The sequence below is a fragment of the Pleurodeles waltl genome, chromosome 4_2, assembly GCF_031143425.1.
Source record: "Pleurodeles waltl isolate 20211129_DDA chromosome 4_2, aPleWal1.hap1.20221129, whole genome shotgun sequence".
Lineage (NCBI taxonomy): Eukaryota > Metazoa > Chordata > Amphibia > Caudata > Salamandridae > Pleurodeles > Pleurodeles waltl.
This window is the reverse complement of record NC_090443.1, coordinates 36,184,443-36,202,744: the sequence shown is the minus strand read 5'-3', so window position 1 is coordinate 36,202,744 and position 18,302 is coordinate 36,184,443. Positions and strand designations below refer to the sequence as shown.

Sequence of the window (18,302 nt, the reverse complement as noted above, 5' to 3'; positions counted from 1 at the left end):
GCTGCAGAGAGAAACTGGTCTGCTCAGCTTGTGACTTCAGTTGGCTAGAAAGGTGCTGGAGGGGACCTCCTAATGCCATTTTCCTGGTGGTTGTGAGGCAGACATGGTTTCTGACACTAGGGTCGACACCAGCTCAATTGCTGGAAACACAGCATTCCCCAAACTTTAAATCCGGTAGGGGAAGAGATTTTGGACTGGTCTGGAACACTGTTAGTTAATGTCATGTTACCACCCAACCCTGAATGAGACAGAGACCTGTCAGCCCAACTAGAAATGTTCCTGTCAGTTTTTGATGGCTGTCCTATTACACCCAAACTCTAAGTGAGGCCACTGGGCTTTGAGGCCTCTGTCAAAAATGTGTTGGCCAGCCTGCTAAAGACTAAATGACCCCCTGTCTCTCTCCAATACCCTATTATTGCTGACCATCTGCTCCATCCAAGCTACCTTTTCTCAGTAGTTACATATTGCACCTCTCTTCTCTCTCTTTCGATGTCCTATCGCCTTTCCCTGCTTGTTAAATGTACTTTTTCCACTTTCCCCGCAGATCTCTATCCCACCAATGGCAGTAGTGCAGCCCACTGTAGTAAGCAGCAGTTCTCCAGTAGTGGAGCCGCCAAGGAAGGTAATGTCTGCATTATACAGACCATGCATGTGCAGGGATGGAGGAGGGTAAGAGGTCAGATAAGGGTGATAAGAAAGATAATAATTATCTGCAGTGGAAGCCAAGAATGCACTCACATAGATGGGCAGGATTAAACTTCTGTGGAAAGTGCTATTCACTACCACAAAATGGTGGCAGTTTGCTTACCTCCCAGTTTTCAGTGGTCAAGCCCACCAAAACAGTCCCTGATCAAGACTAGATGTGAAAGGTTGGCAGTTCTCAATCCTACAATTCTACTCCTCAGGTGGCAAAAGTGTCAAGAATTAGTAAATCGCTTCGTTGAATGTTAAAATAGACATTGAAAAGATAAGGATTTGAACAGTGGGTACCCCATTCGGTGATTATGATTAGATGATTTGTGTCCATCCGTTTTTTTAGAATAAAAAGTTGAGATGAGGAATGGGTCAGTACCTCTTGGCATTGAGGGATCTTTATGACTTTCTAAAAAGGAATCGTTTAATCTCAGCTTAGACATGATTTATTTCCCACATCCACTCACTTGCTTGCCTCGGATAAATTGCATTTCAAAGGTGGTGGTGCAAATTGCCTCTGAAGGCCCAAGCTCTGTCTTTTTTACCTTTCTGTGCTCAGAAACCCACATGGAGTGAACACAAATCCCCAGATGGCCGGACCTACTATTACAACTCTGAGACCAAGCAATCCACCTGGGAGAAACCTGAAGAGCTAAAGTCAAAAGTAGAGGTGAGAGTTTAGCAATCAAAGGGGTCCTACTGTTTATCTTGCACAGCAAAAAAGACACAGAGCCACAAAGTTTTAGTCTATAGTGACAAGGAAATGAAAAAAGGTAGGATGGCTGGATGCATTCCTTATTTCAGGATACTCACCGACTATGTAAATGAGTTCCACTTAGATTTATTGTTTGTGCATTATTTTCTTCTGTGGATTCACTGAAAATTTAGAACAGAATTGTCCCAGACGGACTTGCATTGGGCACTATCTACTAAACTCACAGATCTATTTGTTAATGAAATAAGGCCATATCAACCATATGTAAGGACTGGTTGTCTATTTCAGTATTCCCATATCAGAGATATCAATAAGTGTTATCAAGAAATTAGTTTATCTTTCTATGACAATACCATGAAAAATCAATAGAAAAAATATTTAAAAAAATAACTGGGGATACCTCCAGCGTGTTGAAAGGAATCATTGTCAGAGGAAACCCTCACTCACCACTTGATATTTCATAGGAACCCTCAACTCTACAAGATCTAGGTGATGGATTGGAACAGGAAATACCTTTGTATCTGTCAGATTTATCTAACTCCTCAGCATCTTTTTGGTGATTCCATGTGTGTTGGCTGCTTACTGTGGGCGTCACTAACGATCTGTGAGCCTCCTAACAATGGGTGTTATTTTATAAGAGGCGTAAATATATCATTGTGTTCTCCTGGGTTTGTATACAAAAACCTAACCTTGATTGTTTTATCTAAAAGGTATCTCTAGTATGCATAACAGTTTTAATTATCCACACTAAATGGCACATTTAAAAAATGAAGCCATATTTGCCTTTATTATTCTTAATAGTGACTCCAAAGGATCCATCAGTTTCGGGTTTACTTGAAAGTCATGTATGTCCGGAGGGTAAAACTGGTGTGTACCTCTAATACATTGTGTCTATGAAGGAAACTTATATTGGACACCCCTTCTAAAGTTATTTAAACACGGCCACAATTTATGCAATGGAATCTTTTATATTTATTTATTTAACAATTTTATATACCATGTCAGAGAACATAAAACATTCTACAAAGGGAAAAGAAACTAAGATAAAATGTGTGTACATATCAGAATTCAAATATAAAACACAAAGTGAATCTTAAATAGCAAGAGGGATAAGTTGCGGGGTGTTATATAGGAGCAACAGATGATAGATACATAACAATGAGGTCAGTTCACCAATAATGCACAATAGGACTGTCATGGTTGAGGTATCAGCTGCAAAAAACACTATTTCAGCAGAGTACCGTAAAGCCTTAGTAACCTTTAGGCTCAAATGGCCTCAAAGGAGGGTAGGAGTCCAGTGATTAGATTAATGGAGGGATGAAGTAATGAGCAGGGAGGAAATGCTTGAGCCCTCATTTGAAGGGGGCACAGAGGCAATTGAGTGAATTTAAGGTGGAATAGCATTCCAGACTCTTGGGTTACATCCAGGAAGGACTAGTTCAAAGTGTATTTTTTAAGATTGGAGTGTCAAGCATCATTGTCATAAAGCATGACAGGGTCTGAATAGAGCCTCCATTCTAGATTGCACAGTTGAACTTAGCCTTTTTTTCTGATGGTGACTTTTTCACTCTGCTTTTCGCTCATGTGATTGTCATACGGTTCCTATTATGGTAATAAGATTGTGTGTTTAGAGTGGCAGCACCATAAAGTGTGAGAGACTGAGTCAACCTCACACCACTTGAAACCTGTGAGCCTAAATCCTGGCTAGCCCGAAGTGCCTCACCCAACCCTGGAAGGAAAGAGGTGATTTGTGGCAACCTAAACCTGACACTAACTCCTCAGGGAAGTGAGGAAAGAGATCATACCCCTTTCACTCAGCTGTTTAGTGACCCACAAATGCCAAGGCAGGACACGAGATACAAACTGGATTTCAATGCATTTATTGAAGCAAATGCATCCTAGTATAAAAAGCATGGGCTGATAATAAGCCTGATGAAACACAGTACGGTAATCATCATTACAACCAAAGTAAAGAGAATAAACAACCCCATCATTTTTGTATGGTTCTAGAAAGCCTCAGGATTCTAGAGATTCCTGCCTGAACCCTATGTCTAGATCTGAGAGCATAGCAGTTGTAACCCTTCTGCCTGTCCTGATCTAAGGGAGTTACTCAGACCCCATACCTGAATAAGATAGCAGGGGTCTGCCTATTGTCTGGATGGCAATCCTTTCAGGAAGCTGAAGAGTCAGTGGCAGGTTCATGTGGTACACGTCCTAGGGCGGTCATGACTGGAATGCCCCCTACCCTCCTTAAGCTTATGTGTTGTTTATATAATAACCCATACAGAGTTCGGAGAAAAGACCTGATGTAATGGTGTATCTTGGTGTATATTGTGGATAGGAACTGGCCTCTGGTCTGGCAATACAAGTTATCATGTCATGTACCATACACGACAGCTTGAACAGGGCACAGAATGCATGTTGTAAACTGGCTAATTAAAATGTGCAGCGCAAAGTCTGTCTTCTTAGAAAGAGGCAGATGATTAAAATATATAAACAACGAGCTAAAAGCAGCCTATGCTAAAAAGTATGAAAACTAAATACAATGTCTGTGAGAATAATGGGCACAGGCCGTGGGCCTAATGCTAACATAAGAGTGTCCTACCTAGACGCTAAAGGGGTCCCACAACACCCTCCCCTTGCCGGAAGACGAATGCAGAGTTTAGTATCTGAACAAACTAGCCTAAGACAGAAAAACTAAAAAATATATAAATTATTTTAGCTAATAATAGAAGTATAAATTATAAAATAAAAACATAAAAAGTGTAAGGAACGTCCAAGTTGACAAGCAGAACAAGCCAAAGCATAAGGTCGAATTGAAATAGTTCATTGTTTGGAAAAAAATAGTGGCAATTAAAAGTCATCTGAATCCCACATGAGGACCTCAAGCAAAGCAGTGGAGAAAGAATACAGGATAGCCCCCACTTCAGCAGATGATAAAACTACCAGAGCTGCATTCAAAATGTTAATAGAGCACACATGATCCATAGCCTCAGCCACAGCCATATCTGAGGAGGCAGCATTCCATGCTGTGCTAGATGTCGGGGCACCGGGAACCAAAGCGACTTGATCCATGAAGGCTGGCTCATTAAAGGCGTCACGGAGCAACCACAATCACATTGGACAACTCAGGCAATGAATGCTCATCGAGAACATCATCAGATTTATGTCCACAGAAAGTAGTTGTTGCTGAAAAGACACACTTCCATTGCATGTTCAAAAGAGCACCATAATCAACAGAAAGCAGGCTGCACAAAGCAGAATACCGGTCAAAAAGACAATGACCAGTCCTCATCAAGTTCTTCCAATAGTGATGCTGCAAAGTACTGCATCATGCACCCACAACACAGTTGGGCTGGTGGGAGCTCCATCACTCCTCTTAGTTAAGATGGGGTAGCCATTGCAAATTAAAAATAGCAACAGCAAGATACTGTAAATTAGTGCCAAGACAATTGGAAAACCTCCAAAATCACTTGAAAAAAGTGAGGTAATGGCTGATGGTACTACTCCAAAGACAGTCTAGAACATACTTACAAATCCAGACACAACAGCCTTTAAAAAGTGTACAATCCCTGCAGTGTTAGATGCATTAAAAATGCTACTCACCAAAATATATTGGCAAGTTTGTATTTAAAAGTGACTGTATCTCAGCTGATTACCTTGCCACTTGCAGGTCATATGTCTCACAGACAGATGTGAGTGACACGTGTTTTTCAAGCAATAGTGTGTTTAGTCTGCTCAGCTTGTCGAAATTGACATTATAAGTAGCAGTGTGAGGCCACAAGTTTGCTACTTTAATAGATCACATAGGAGGGAAAAGTACATTTCCACAGCAGGTCACTATTTGAGAAATAGAAATCACGTATGGGACACCTGTTCTCATCTCACAACAGCTTTGATCACTCAGCATCAAGTAACTCCCATTTGAAAGTAACTGAAATACCGAGCTGATCACTGAGACTGGAATACCTTTCAAGTAGTAGGCTAAGTTAGCCGCCGACTCATTACAAGCGCCGTGCAACACCATCTGTTTGCAAATCATTGAATGGCTTACAGAAGTCTTTCATTCGCTTCCGCTAAGAAAACCTCCTTTTCACCACTCAAGCATTTGAAATCAAAGGGCGGCTCCCACACCTCATGGATGTAGCTATCCCCTAATTGTTCAAAGCTGCCAATAGGAAAGTGTTTTAAACAAGGGGTGAATTGGAATGTGGATATTGGCAGGGATGTATTAACCACACTGATGATGGTGTTTCAGCTACTGTAAAAGGCACCTTTTCTAGCTTCTGTATATTAAGCAAAATGTAACTAGCTTATTTTTTTGCCAATATCTGTTGTTTACGTGAAAGGTTGAATGCAGCAAATAACTCTTTTGAGTTAACATGCTTAAATGGCATGTAACCCTCCTTCAAAACTTGTAAAGTCCAAATCAGCTGCATAATAGAGCTAAGGTAGAGGTCTTCAAACTAGGGTTGCTCCCCCTGGGAGTCTGTGGCGGCCTTCCCAAGGGGGCACCAATGCCTCAGTAAGTACATGTGAATGAAGATGGCCTGGAAGCACGACTTTTAAGTTTCAAAGCTGTCTTCAATTATATGACAGGCAAAGTGCATAAAAAGTAAGGCAGCTGTGATCCTAAGCACTGTGATGGCGGGGTCAAAGGGGTGGCTAAAAACAACAAAATATTCAGTATTTTTTGTATTTTCACATTCATAACTGCTTTTGAAATAATGCACACAACTAAAAGTGTAAAATAAGGTGTAAAATACATGTGCATTAAATTAATTGAAGGGAAATACACTTGTTAATGTTATGAAACTCGGTTATTGTGTTCACTGCAGATGTCTGTATGTGATACCAGAGAGTCACAGACCTGAAACCAGGTTGGTGCAGTGGATAATAGTGACTTGTGTATTTAAAGTGCTATGAAGGTCTCAGCATGTAACAGAAGCAACATGACTGTGTAAGGCGTTATTATAAAATTGCATTACACATTGTGTAAGATAGGCCGCCACACAATGGTTTTGTGTATGTGATCAGGGCAACTGGAATTATGCAGCAGTGAAGGACCAAATTATGCAGCAGAGTTTACTAAATTATGTGGCAAGAAAAGGCAAATATGCAGTATAGTGTCATATATTTTGCTAGTATTACTTCATTATTTTGACATTTTTTTTCACATGGTAATACTTTCCGGGCAAAGATTTAGCCTCATTAGCACGAATTTAACAACCAAACACAGAAATAAGCAACTGAAAGATGCCCATTTGACTTTGTGAAGGGCTTTCACTGCACGTAAACACGTCACCACGTTTTTAGTAACTTTTGATCCATTTGAGCTAGAAACAAAAGTGGTGGATTATTTGGCAAATGTGTCAAATCCATAATTATGCAAAGAAAACGCTGCAGAATTTCATAATTATAGTGGCGCTGTATAACATGAAACAAGTGCTTTCAAAGAATACATATTAGTAACAGCTAACCACACAGTACCTAGTGCATTTTTTACTTGTCCATTAAAAGGACACTTTCCAAAACTCAGCATCCTCACATTACCTCTAAAAAACATAATACATTTGTGTCATCATGATATTCAAGCAACTCCATAAATTAAATCACGTTAGACCCCCCTCCTTTAACTCTCACACAGAGATACCTCCTATTCCCCATTAACACATCTGCAATGGTTGTTTTTAACAAAAAGTATGGGTACAGTTTGTGTAAAATTAAAAAAACTCTAGCACCTTAGTCCTAATACACCCTGCCAGCTTTGGCCTCTGTTTACATGCAGATGTCCTTTCAGGTGAGTCGAAAGGGTGGAAGTGAGGAGGCCAGAAGGGTTATTGAAATACAAGCTTTATTCGGTCATAAAAAACTATCAAAGCAAATAACTACAATGCTCCATATAAATACAAAGTTGGATTAAAAAGATAAATAGGAACAATTAAAAAAAATCATACAAAATTAAGAATAAAAATTTATTAAATCTCTCAGTCCTCGCCCTATAACATACATATTTACATGTCACTGATGTTGTAAAAGGCGAGTGAGAAAATGCCTGGCAGCCACAAGGAACTTTCTAACTGCATGTATCAGTACAATAGAAGTGTCCCTCTTTAAAATCCAAAGGGCAATAACATATTGTCTAATATGCCCAAATTCTGACAGACTGGGTGGATCCACTTACGTCGTGGAAAAGCATATGCTGTGCAAAAGAACAAAAAGTGTTCAACCGATCCTGGGACATAGTTACAGCCTGGACATAGGTTTGGTACTGACAATGCCCTCCAACTACTAGTAAAAGACATTAACGGTAAACACCCATAGCGAAAACTGGCATATAGGCTCTTTCCTAGGGGATCGGGGATAAGATCTAAAAAAGGTTCATACTGCGGGTTTCATTTAAAGTCAAGGAATTGGTTAGTCAACTGCCCATGGGATGTGCCAAGGAGATAGTTATTCCTAACGTGAGACCAGTAGGCTATTTTCAATGTTTTTTTCTGGGCCTTCCCTAAGTCCAGTGGGTTCTCCCAATAACCCCCAAGACCCAAAGTACGGAACCAGTTTGACGCATGCCTAAACCATGGGATAGAAGCTACATTAGGTCTTTTTAAAAGGTCAAGAAGTGAGTCCCTATAAATAGTAAGCTCTGGGGTGGTCCAAATACTTACCCAAAAAAGTAACAAATCTGAGATACGATTAAAGCCAAGATCCAGAAATATATGAATCAAAGGAGTACTGCCTGGGCACGCAAATAGTGCTCTGGCAAAGCTATTTTCACTCAGAGACAATTTGGGAGCGTTGCAGAATCGCCATACCTCAGCACCATAGATAGCAGCATTTTGTGCTTTTGCCAAATAGATCTTAATAGCCGGAGAAGCGGCTTTCATGGCAGTACTTTTTTGTAGGTGTAAAATGGCACCTGATCTGTGTTGGAGGAGAGGCACACTTTTACTGATCTGATCTTCCCAATTGAAATTATTGGAAATCCTCACGCCAAAGTAGTTTATCGAGCTGACTTTATCCAAAGGAACACCAGCTATGTTAATACTGCATCTTGTGGCTGGTCCTGGGTTAAACACCATTAGGTTGGTTTTGCTGACATTCAGTTTCAACCCACGGTCTGCACCGAATGCGGTAAACTTATTAACCAGAATCTGGAGCCCCATTGGAGTCTTAGAGATGAGGAGGGAGTCATCCGCAAAGGGTAGTATAGGGATTTTTTGAGGATTTAGGTAGGGAGCACCGTTCTGACAGTGAGACACAGCTTGAACCACCTTATATATAAAGTAAATATTGTTGGTGCCAGGACACAGCATTAGCGAACCCCCTGCTGGATGACTATATAGTCTGTTCATTCCCCCTGATTACCCCATCTCACCTGAGCATATTTACCCTCAGGAAGTCATTGTAAAAGATAAATTATGTTCCCTGGACTACCTATTTTGTGTAAAACACCCCGCAGTTTCTCTCTAGGTACCATATAAAAAGCAGACCAAAGATCCACAAAAACAACATATAACTTTTGTTTAGCAAGGGTTACATATTTCCAATAGAGGAGTGCCAACCTAAAAACTTGATCCACTGTACTAGTTTTGAAGCGGAAACTGGCCTGGAGTGGCGAGATCACTTGATGATCATCAGCCCAATCTAACAACCTATCCAAAAGTTGTTTTGCAAAGAGTTTTTTGGAGATTCTCAATAAGGCTGATGGGTCTGTAGTTAGCAGGGGAACTCACTTCGCCCTTCTTATATATGGGTATTATTTCGTCCCCTTTCCAAATACTTGGCATTGGGCCCCCAGCTGCTATTGCATTTGATATCATATTGATATAAATGGACCAGATTACTGGCTCGGACTTATATAAGTCCCCCGGTATCTCATCTGGGGCTTTAGAAGATTTTAGGGAATCAATTGCAGCAATAGTTTCCCACAAGGTGAAGACAATGTGATCATCGTAATTACAAACGTTCCTAGGTCATCTGACAATAAATGAGTTTTAGCCAGCTGCTGGGGGAAGGAATCGTGGGCTGAGAAATTGCAGAACAGAGCATAAAGAGTAGTGAAGTGGTCCACCCAGCTCTCTGGTTGAATATGAGTATGAATTGTACTCCTACCTTCTCTATGTCTATTGGAAAGTAACTTCCAAAAAGTCACATTATCATTTTGTCTAGTTGCATCAAGCAGATTCTGCCAGATTGAATCTTCCCAGCTTTTCTTTGCCTGTACTATAGCCCTATTATATGCTAGTTTGGCTGTTCCAGTCAACCCCTGAGAATGAGACACAATAGCTGACTTTCATGCTAATTTAGCCTTAGATCAATCCTCATTAGGCCACTCCCTTGTGTTATATGTAACAGCAGTTTGCTTAGTGGTAATCTTCTTATAGAAGACATTCTGTAATTCATGTACCAGTATCTCGTGGATGCTGAGAATTGGGATATTTCTGACCTTGTACTCTTCATAATTAGCCATGGCATCAACAAACAATTTATAGATCTCCTTGATCAAGTACGGATTGGTCATCACTTTTGGCCAGCCAACACATTTATAATTATTGGCCACAAGTGGCTCTGGGACCATAGTATGGTGAGGATTCTGAAACCTCCTAAATTCACCACTGTATAAAGTAAGGAGCAAGGGGTTATGATCACTATCGTGGCGAAGATCAACCCTCTTATCTTCCAACATCGGCCACATCCTAACATCCACAAGGATATAGTCGATAACACTAGTAGATGGGCTGCGCTTAAAGGTGGGAGCGATGCTTGGATCGGAGCGCGTGCGACCGTTACAAGCCCGAAGCCCACACTTGAAACACAATGATGTCAGCTGGAGGGCGACACAGGAGCGAGTACACACTCATTCACTCGTCAGTTGCGGAATACCCCAATGTTCATCCTCTTCAGCTGTTAGATCGCTGTTTATAGGAGAGGGCTCAAATGTACAATTCATATCCTCTGCAACCACAAGCTTAGTGGAGCAATGTAAGGTATCTGTGAATTTGATTAGTTGAGCCAAGGTCTGAGACTCTATCCCCCGTGACACTGACCTAGCATATACATTGATTACTATTACCGTAAGACCTCGATTGCATTCAAGCTGGAGACCCAGTATATGAGGGGAATCTGTTTTTAGTGCTGAATGATCGCACTGCAATTTCTTGTTTAATAATATCAATAGACCCCCCCTTAGCCCGACCAATGCCTCCCTCTGCAGGTTGGGCCGCCACACAATAGGATGAAAAACCATCCAGGAGGACTGGGCCCTCGGCCCAAGTCTCCTGGAATATTATGCATACATCCTGCTTGCTAATGTAGGTGGCCCACTCTGGGTCCAGCAATTTACTACCTAGCCCGGCCAGATTCCAGGACATGATAGATAGTACAGAATTATTTTCCAAAGCTCTAAACCCAGGATACTGAACTTCCCTGCAATCTACAAACTCATCTAACACCCTGCGCCTAACCATACAGGGAGTGCAGAATTATTAGGCAAATGAGTATTTTGACCACATCATCCTCTTTATGCATGTTGTCTTACTCCAAGCTGTATAGGCTCGAAAGCCTACTACCAATTAAGCATATTAGGTGATGTGCATCTCTGTAATGAGAAGGGGTGTGGTCTAATGACATCAACACCCTATATCAGGTGTGCATAATTATTAGGCAACTTCCTTTCCTTTGGCAAAATGGGTCAAAAGAAGGACTTGACAGGCTCAGAAAAGTCAAAAATAGTGAGATATCTTGCAGAGGGATGCAGCACTCTTAAAATTGCAAAGCTTCTGAAGCGTGATCATCGAACAATCAAGCGTTTCATTCAAAATAGTCAACAGGGTCGCAAGAAGCGTGTGGAAAAACCAAGGCGCAAAATAACTGCCCATGAACTGAGAAAAGTCAAGCGTGCAGCTGCCACGATGCCACTTGCCACCAGTTTGGCCATATTTCAGAGCTGCAGCATCACTGGAGTGCCCAAAAGCACAAGGTGTGCAATACTCAGAGACATGGCCAAGGTAAGAAAGGCTGAAAGACGACCACCACTGAACAAGACACACAAGCTGAAACGTCAAGACTGGGCCAAGAAATATCTCAAGACTGATTTTTCTAAGGTTTTATGGACTGATGAAATGAGAGTGAGTCTTGATGCGCCAGATGGATGGGCCCGTGGCTGGATTGGTAAAGGGCAGAGAGCTCCAGTCCGACTCAGACGCCAGCAAGGTGGAGGTGGAGTACTGGTTTGGGCTGGTATCATCAAAGAAGAGCTTGTGGGGCCTTTTCGGGTTGAGGATGGAGTCAAGCTCAACTCCCAGTCCTACTGCCAGTTCCTGGAAGACACCTTCTTCAAGCAGTGGTACAGGAAGAAGTCTGCATCCTTCAAGAAAAACATGATTTTCATGCAGGACAATGCTCCATCACACGCGTCCAAGTACTCCACAGCGTGGCTGGCAAGAAAGGGTATAAAAGAAGGAAATCTAATGACATGGCCTTCTTGTTCACCTGATCTGAACCCCATTGAGAACCTGTGGTCCATCATCAAATGTGAGATTTACAAGGAGGGAAAACAGTACACCTCTCTGAACAGTGTCTGGGAGGCTGTGGTTGCTGCTGCACGCAATGTTGATGGTGAACAGATCAAAACACTGACAGAATCCATGGATGGCAGGCTTTTGAGTGTCCTTGCAAAGAAAGGTGGCTATATTGGTCACTGATTTGTTTTTGTTTTGTTTTTGAATGTCAGAAATGTATATTTGTGAATGTTGAGATGTTATATTGGTTTCACTGGTAATGAAAAATAATTGAAATGGGTATATATTTTTTTTTGTTAAGTTGCCTAATAATTATGCACAGTGATAGTCACCTGCACACACAGATATCCCCCTAACATAGCTAAAACTAAAAACAAACTAAAAACTACTTCCAAAAATATTCAGTTTTGATATTAATGAGTTTTTTGGGTTCATTGAGGACATGGTTGTTGTTCAATAATAACATTAATCCTCAAAAATACAACTTGCCTAATAATTCTGCACTCCCTGTAGAGACCAAAACTCGGGTTAATGGATAGGAATCAGTGGATAGTCAGTCAACATCTGGTAGCGTGTTGGGATTATTTGCTGCTAAAGCCAGGGCATGATTTTGGCTGTGATCGCACTTCCCATCTACTAGACCCCTACATATTGTGGGTGGACTAATAGTGGGTGGAAAAAGTTTGAGTCTAATACCAACCCCCCTGGGATTCCTAAAATGACAGGTACGCAGTTCAAAGTCTTAGATTATCCACTAGAAGCATGTCCACAAGACAGATAGAAATAAAATAGAAATTTGAGCCTGGCTGGCTGTGTCTTCTCACCTCTACAATATCTGCTTGAATAACAGAAAGTCAGTTACGCTGAGCTCTCAGCCAATAGGTGACCTTGTTTATCAGAGAATCCTGTATTTCCAAAGACCCTGGTGTCAACTTTGGTACCTCTGTCATGTATATGGTGCCTCCAATTGTCCCTATACCTTTGGCCTGTTTCTTAGGTGTTGGCCATCTCGCTTCAGCCCCTTGTAAGGCACGGTTCAGTGGCCTAGTTTGATGTGTTGTAGAAATGACTTCTCCAACTAGCACTGAGGTACCAACCGCCCCCGGGGGCCCCTTGAATAGTCAGCAGTTTGAGCTTCATCGGAGCTGACCTACCCAGTATGATTCCTGCCCTTGACATTAAGACTGCACTTGCGCCTATTGGCCTCAAGAGGGGCCTGTGTTCTTTCAGTATGAGGGACAGAAATATTAGTAAAAGGGGGAATAATGCCCAGGGCGTGGAGTACTAGTGTTTGGTACCTACAGCTGGTTGAGCTGAACCATCAGCATATGTAACGTATCTGTAATGTCAAGAGGCATGACATTAGTGGGCATGTGCTATTCGAGTTCATATTGGAGAAAGTTTTGGGTCTGTAGTTTTGGGTCTGTAGTTTTGGATCAAAAACATAATCAACATCAGTAGTGGTCAAGGAGTTAGGCCACTGTATCTAACGTGGATGTAGTGCTTTTGCATTTGAAACGCTGGCTTTGGTGACAGCCTCACGGGCTGGGATCAGGGTAACAACAATACTGTGTTAACCCTGGGCTAGAGGTCTCACCTTGATGATCGCCATCTAAACTGCAGTCAGTATTTTTTCTGTTGGTGTAAAATGCATCTCTGCATTTGAGTGTAAGTGTGACTTGTACGCGATGGGTACTATGCCGCCTTCATTAAATGTGACATGTGAATCCGATGGCACCCGTAATGACCTGGATTACCAAATGTGTTTTGTTTTGACATGTAAGTGTTTTGCTTCAAGCATGTCAGTCTGTAATTTGTGTATGTTGTGGTCGTCCAATGTTTGCTTGAGAAATCTGGATGAATTAAATCATAAAGTGGTTGTATGTGCAGTGTCCATTATCTGCAATGTATGTTCTGCCAAGGTTAAAAAATCCTAACAAGGATTGCAGTTTTTTTATATTGTTAGGTGGTTGTAATTGTGCACACTTCTCTACAAAGCGTGTGCTTGGCTTTCCCCTCATTTGAGATCTCGTATCCTAGAAACCGGACCGTGAGGAAAGACATTTTATTTTTCTTAAAGTTGAATTTGTAGCCATGATCGGCAAATTCCAGTACAATGCGATCTACCCTGGCCAGATGTGTGTTGAGGTAGTCATTCATCAGATACATGTCATCTTCTTAAGACAAGGCATCTGGATCAATATCATGTAATACTGGTGTCACACGGGCTGGATTGTTCTTATACCCTTGAGGAAGTCCGCAAAAGCGATGCTGAGAGCCTAACATGGAAAAGGCTCTTAAATCTCGGCTTTCAGATACTAAATGTTGGTAGAAAAACCTGTTGGAAATATCCAGGGTTGTTTTGTATTTTTTTGTGCACAATGTTGTTCATAAGGGCTGTGCTATGTGAGTTTTGATTGGCAAATGTGCATGTGTGACTTTTTAAATATCTGTAATCTAAGACTGTTCTGCAAGAATGTTCTGGTTTAACCATGGGAAATAAAAGGAAATTCATAGCTTCTACACAGGGTTCATTACTTCCTGGTACTCGAGTTGAGAGAGCATCTCCTTCAATGGAGCTTTAGCATCATAGTTTATTTGGTATTGAGGTTGTATTTGTGGGTTAGACCGTATAGGTATAATGTGATAAGGAGAGTCCCTACCCCAACCCACATGGTTGCGATACAGCACTTGAGCCTGTGCTAGAGCCCAATCTGCAGCATAGGCTTATTTTCCTGGATCTCGAAATCGGACTGAAAAAGATGGGAAGATGACATCTTCCCCTTGTGGGAGCGTTCAGACAAACTCTGGTGGCCAATCTTTTTCTGCCAGGAGAATGTCATAGCTTTGAATTAATCTTTCCTAGAAAATTACTTTAATTGTGTGCTTAATGTACCCCTCAATTTTAATTTTTAATTTCTAAACCCTAATGGGTGAGGCAACATGCCTATCTATGGTTTCAGCTTCAAGGGAGTCGTTAGTTACGGTCACCTCCAGAAGCTCTTGAAGATTCTGGCGAGCTATTGTGACCTTTGCCATGCTGTCTAGCAGTGTCACTGCCCACATCCTGTTATTCAGTACTTAGCCGAAATTAGCGCAACCACCATCTTTTTAAATTGAGGCTTCTGCTGTGGAAGTTTCTTTTCCATTTTTATTGTGATGTCAGGTGAGCATTGTGAGTCCTTTTTTGCTTTCATGTACACGTTTCTGTGTTCTGCCTGCCTGCCTATCTTGGTTTGTTTGTCGGATGAGCCCTGAAAGTTATGCAAAGGGTGTGTATCAAAGTACTGATACCTGCCACGGGGTTTCCAATTCTCATGATTTCTAAGATTATAACATTTTTCCGAGGCCTTCGATTTCGGAGGTTCCACTCATTGTTTTACTTTATCTTTATTAGATTTTAGTTTGTCCCAGCATTTTTTAGAACCCTCCTGCACTTGCTTGGTATTACCCTTCTCGGAATAACCTTTATGCTGTGGCTTATTTGGTCTTGCCCCAGATTTTCCCAACCTAAACTAGTATAAATTTTGGAAATAATCTTTTGTAGCTCACGTTCCTGCTCAATTTGAGGAATGTCTTTGAGCCACTGGCACGTTGCCAATGCTGCTGCTTCCTCTTTAATATTACTTAAAATAATAGAGGAGACTGTGGCAAAAGTTCCCATTAACTTCATTCCCAAATCCGGGGCAGCTCACTGTTTACTTTGTATTTGTTTTAACACTTCTGGAAGATTTGAAAGTGTTGATGTACCGTGCATTGTGGTGTAAAGTGCAGCAAATAATGTACCCCAAGTGGCACAGTCATCTATGGAGGAAACCATCCAAAATGCCAAGCATATTGTCGCAGTTCTGTGTTTATCTTGGGTCCTGTATGGGGAAACACTGCTTCCATTTTATTATTTTAAATCTGTTAAACACCAAATCGTAATTTGGGAATTTGAATGTTGGGGGCATTTTAAAGAATATCAGTTGGTTTTATTGCATTCTTTAACACTTATTCTGGCACATTGCACTTTGCTTTACTTCCTGGTTTACCGGAAGCATTTCTAGAGCCGCCATCCCGGGTGCTAGGCGCTCTAGTCTTTTCTGGGGGATTATTATTAAAACAAGCTCATGGCGTGGAGGTGCAGCGGATAGCCTCATAGTCTTTTGACGAGGTCCTGAGGTGTGTAATTTGACAGTGTCACTGTTATTTTAAATGTCTTAAACGCCAAATCGTGATTTGTGAATTTGAATGTTGTAGGCATTTTTTAAGAATATCAGTTGGTTTTAGTCTGTTTTTTGCAGGCTTCTTCTGGTACATTGCACTTTGCCTTACTTCCTGGTTTACCTGGAAGCATTTCTAGAGATGCCACCTTGGATGCTGGGCGCTGTAGTCTTTTCTGGGGGATTATCAGTTAAATGAGCTCATGGTGCAGATGTGCAGCAGATAGCCTCATACTCTTTTGACAACCTCCTGCTGCGTGCAATTTTACCATGTCTCTATTATTTTATATGTGTTAAACGCCAAATCATTATTTGTGAATTTGAATGTTGGGGGCGTTTTTAAAGTGTATCAATTGGTTTTAGTGCGCTTTTTTAACATTTCCGCTAGCACATTGCACTTTGCCCTACTTCCTGGTATACCGTGAAGCATCTTTAGAGCCGCCATCTTGGGTGCTGGATGCTCTAGTCTTTTCTTGGGGATTATTATTTAAACAAGCTCATGGTGCGGACGTGCAGCAGATAGCCTCGTAGTCTTTTGCCAAGGTCCTGCTGGTTGTAATTTTACCATGTCGGATATGTGTTACATGCCAAATCGTGATTTGTGAATTTGAATGTTGGGGGCATTTTTAAGGAATATAAATTGGTTTTAGTTTGTTTTTTAAAATAAAAAATCTGAACAAATAAAACCAAAAAATAGTACAGTGCAAAACATGTGAGACCCTTCAGCCAACGGTCTTCCAGGAGAGTTATTTACATAGACAGGAGTATATACCAACATTAGCTTATCAAGAGAAGCATCACAGTGGTTCCCAACACATGGTAGTGCCATAATGTAACCAAATTGCAAACAGTCTATGCATACCAGAATTTCGAAATTAACACAGTTCATCGCCATAATAATTGCACTCATAAGTGGACCCCATCTGTTAATCTTCAGCATCAGTACTCCCCAGCATTAGTGAATCGCTCCAACAATTGTTCCCAAGCCATCAAATCAGTGGGTGTACCCTCATCCATATGTGCCAACTGCATATGTTCTTCTGCCACTCCTCATTTCAGAAGATCCCGCATCCAGTATTCAATCGAAGGGTTCCTAGAACTCATCCTGAATATAGCCACCCTGCGTTTAGCCAACATTAGAGCCAGCTGTGCCAATTTGTATTGGAGTTTCCACCCTCTAGGTTGCACCACCACCCCAAGTATGCATGTCAATGGCGTTAGACCAATAGCCTCCACAATCTTGGTGACCACCTCCCTCCAGAACAGCTGTACCCCCCACAGGACCATGCTAGATGCAGGAAGGAGGCATCTCTTTCACCACAGCGAGTGCAACCGGCCCCCCTAGATGGATCAATCTTGTTAGGATGATAAGGTGTGACATAAGTACGGTGCACAAAATTAAAGTGTAGGAGCTTAAATCTATTATTGCACAAGACAGTGTGCCCCAACAACAACGCCCTAGCCCATTCGGGGTCCGCCACTAGTTCCCCCACTTCCTGCTTCCTTGCCAAGCACTGCATAGTTTGTACCAGGCATATCCTCCCGAAGTGTCCTATAAAATAGGGTAATTAGGTGTCTCCCATTCCCCCAGTTTATCAGCCCACTAAACACCTTAGAGGATGGTGGGGTGGCCGGGAAATCTCGCCAAACCTCCCGTGCAACACTTTCCAGCTTTGCATATTGCAGGAATTGGCCCGGCCCAGATCAAACGTTTCCTGTGCCTCCTGAAATGATAAGAACTCCTCATTAGGAAATAAAACCCCTGCAACAAGACATCTCCCAGCTCTCCAGTGGTCCATAGATATGTGGTTGTCAATATCACAGAAAGGAGCAAGACTCCACACCTTCAGTTTTCTGTCAAACGGGGCACGACGGAGCACCTTCTTGATGGTCTGTGCAGTATTGTAAACCAAATAAGGGATTGCTTCCTCAAACGGCCACCTCTCATCAGTAGTTGCACTAGTGTATCTGTGCCCAGCATGCCCTCAAAAATTCGCTTTTCCCATGTGTCTGACTCAACCAGCCACTTTGCAGCATGCTGCAAGTGTGCAGCATAGCAATATAGCAGAATATTGGGGATAGCTAACCCACCGTCTTCCAGATCCCTCTGCAGCGTGGTCAGGTATACCCTGCTGCGGTGCCCAGCCCAAACCAGAGAGCTCAGTA

General features: G+C 41.8%; 1 protein-coding gene across 4 annotated transcripts in view; it reads left to right on the top strand.

Annotated features, from left to right (window-relative positions):
* The window catches only part of PRPF40B (pre-mRNA processing factor 40 homolog B), a 178,269-nt gene that overhangs the window by 29,719 nt on the left and 130,248 nt on the right, over positions 1 to 18,302 (top strand). For all 4 annotated transcript variants that reach the window (XM_069230521.1, XM_069230522.1, XM_069230520.1 and 1 more), the window contains exons 7-8: positions 545 to 622; positions 1,253 to 1,363. In XM_069230521.1, the coding sequence (XP_069086622.1) occupies positions 545 to 622; positions 1,253 to 1,363 (189 nt within the window). The remainder of the gene's footprint in view (positions 1 to 544; positions 623 to 1,252; positions 1,364 to 18,302) is intronic.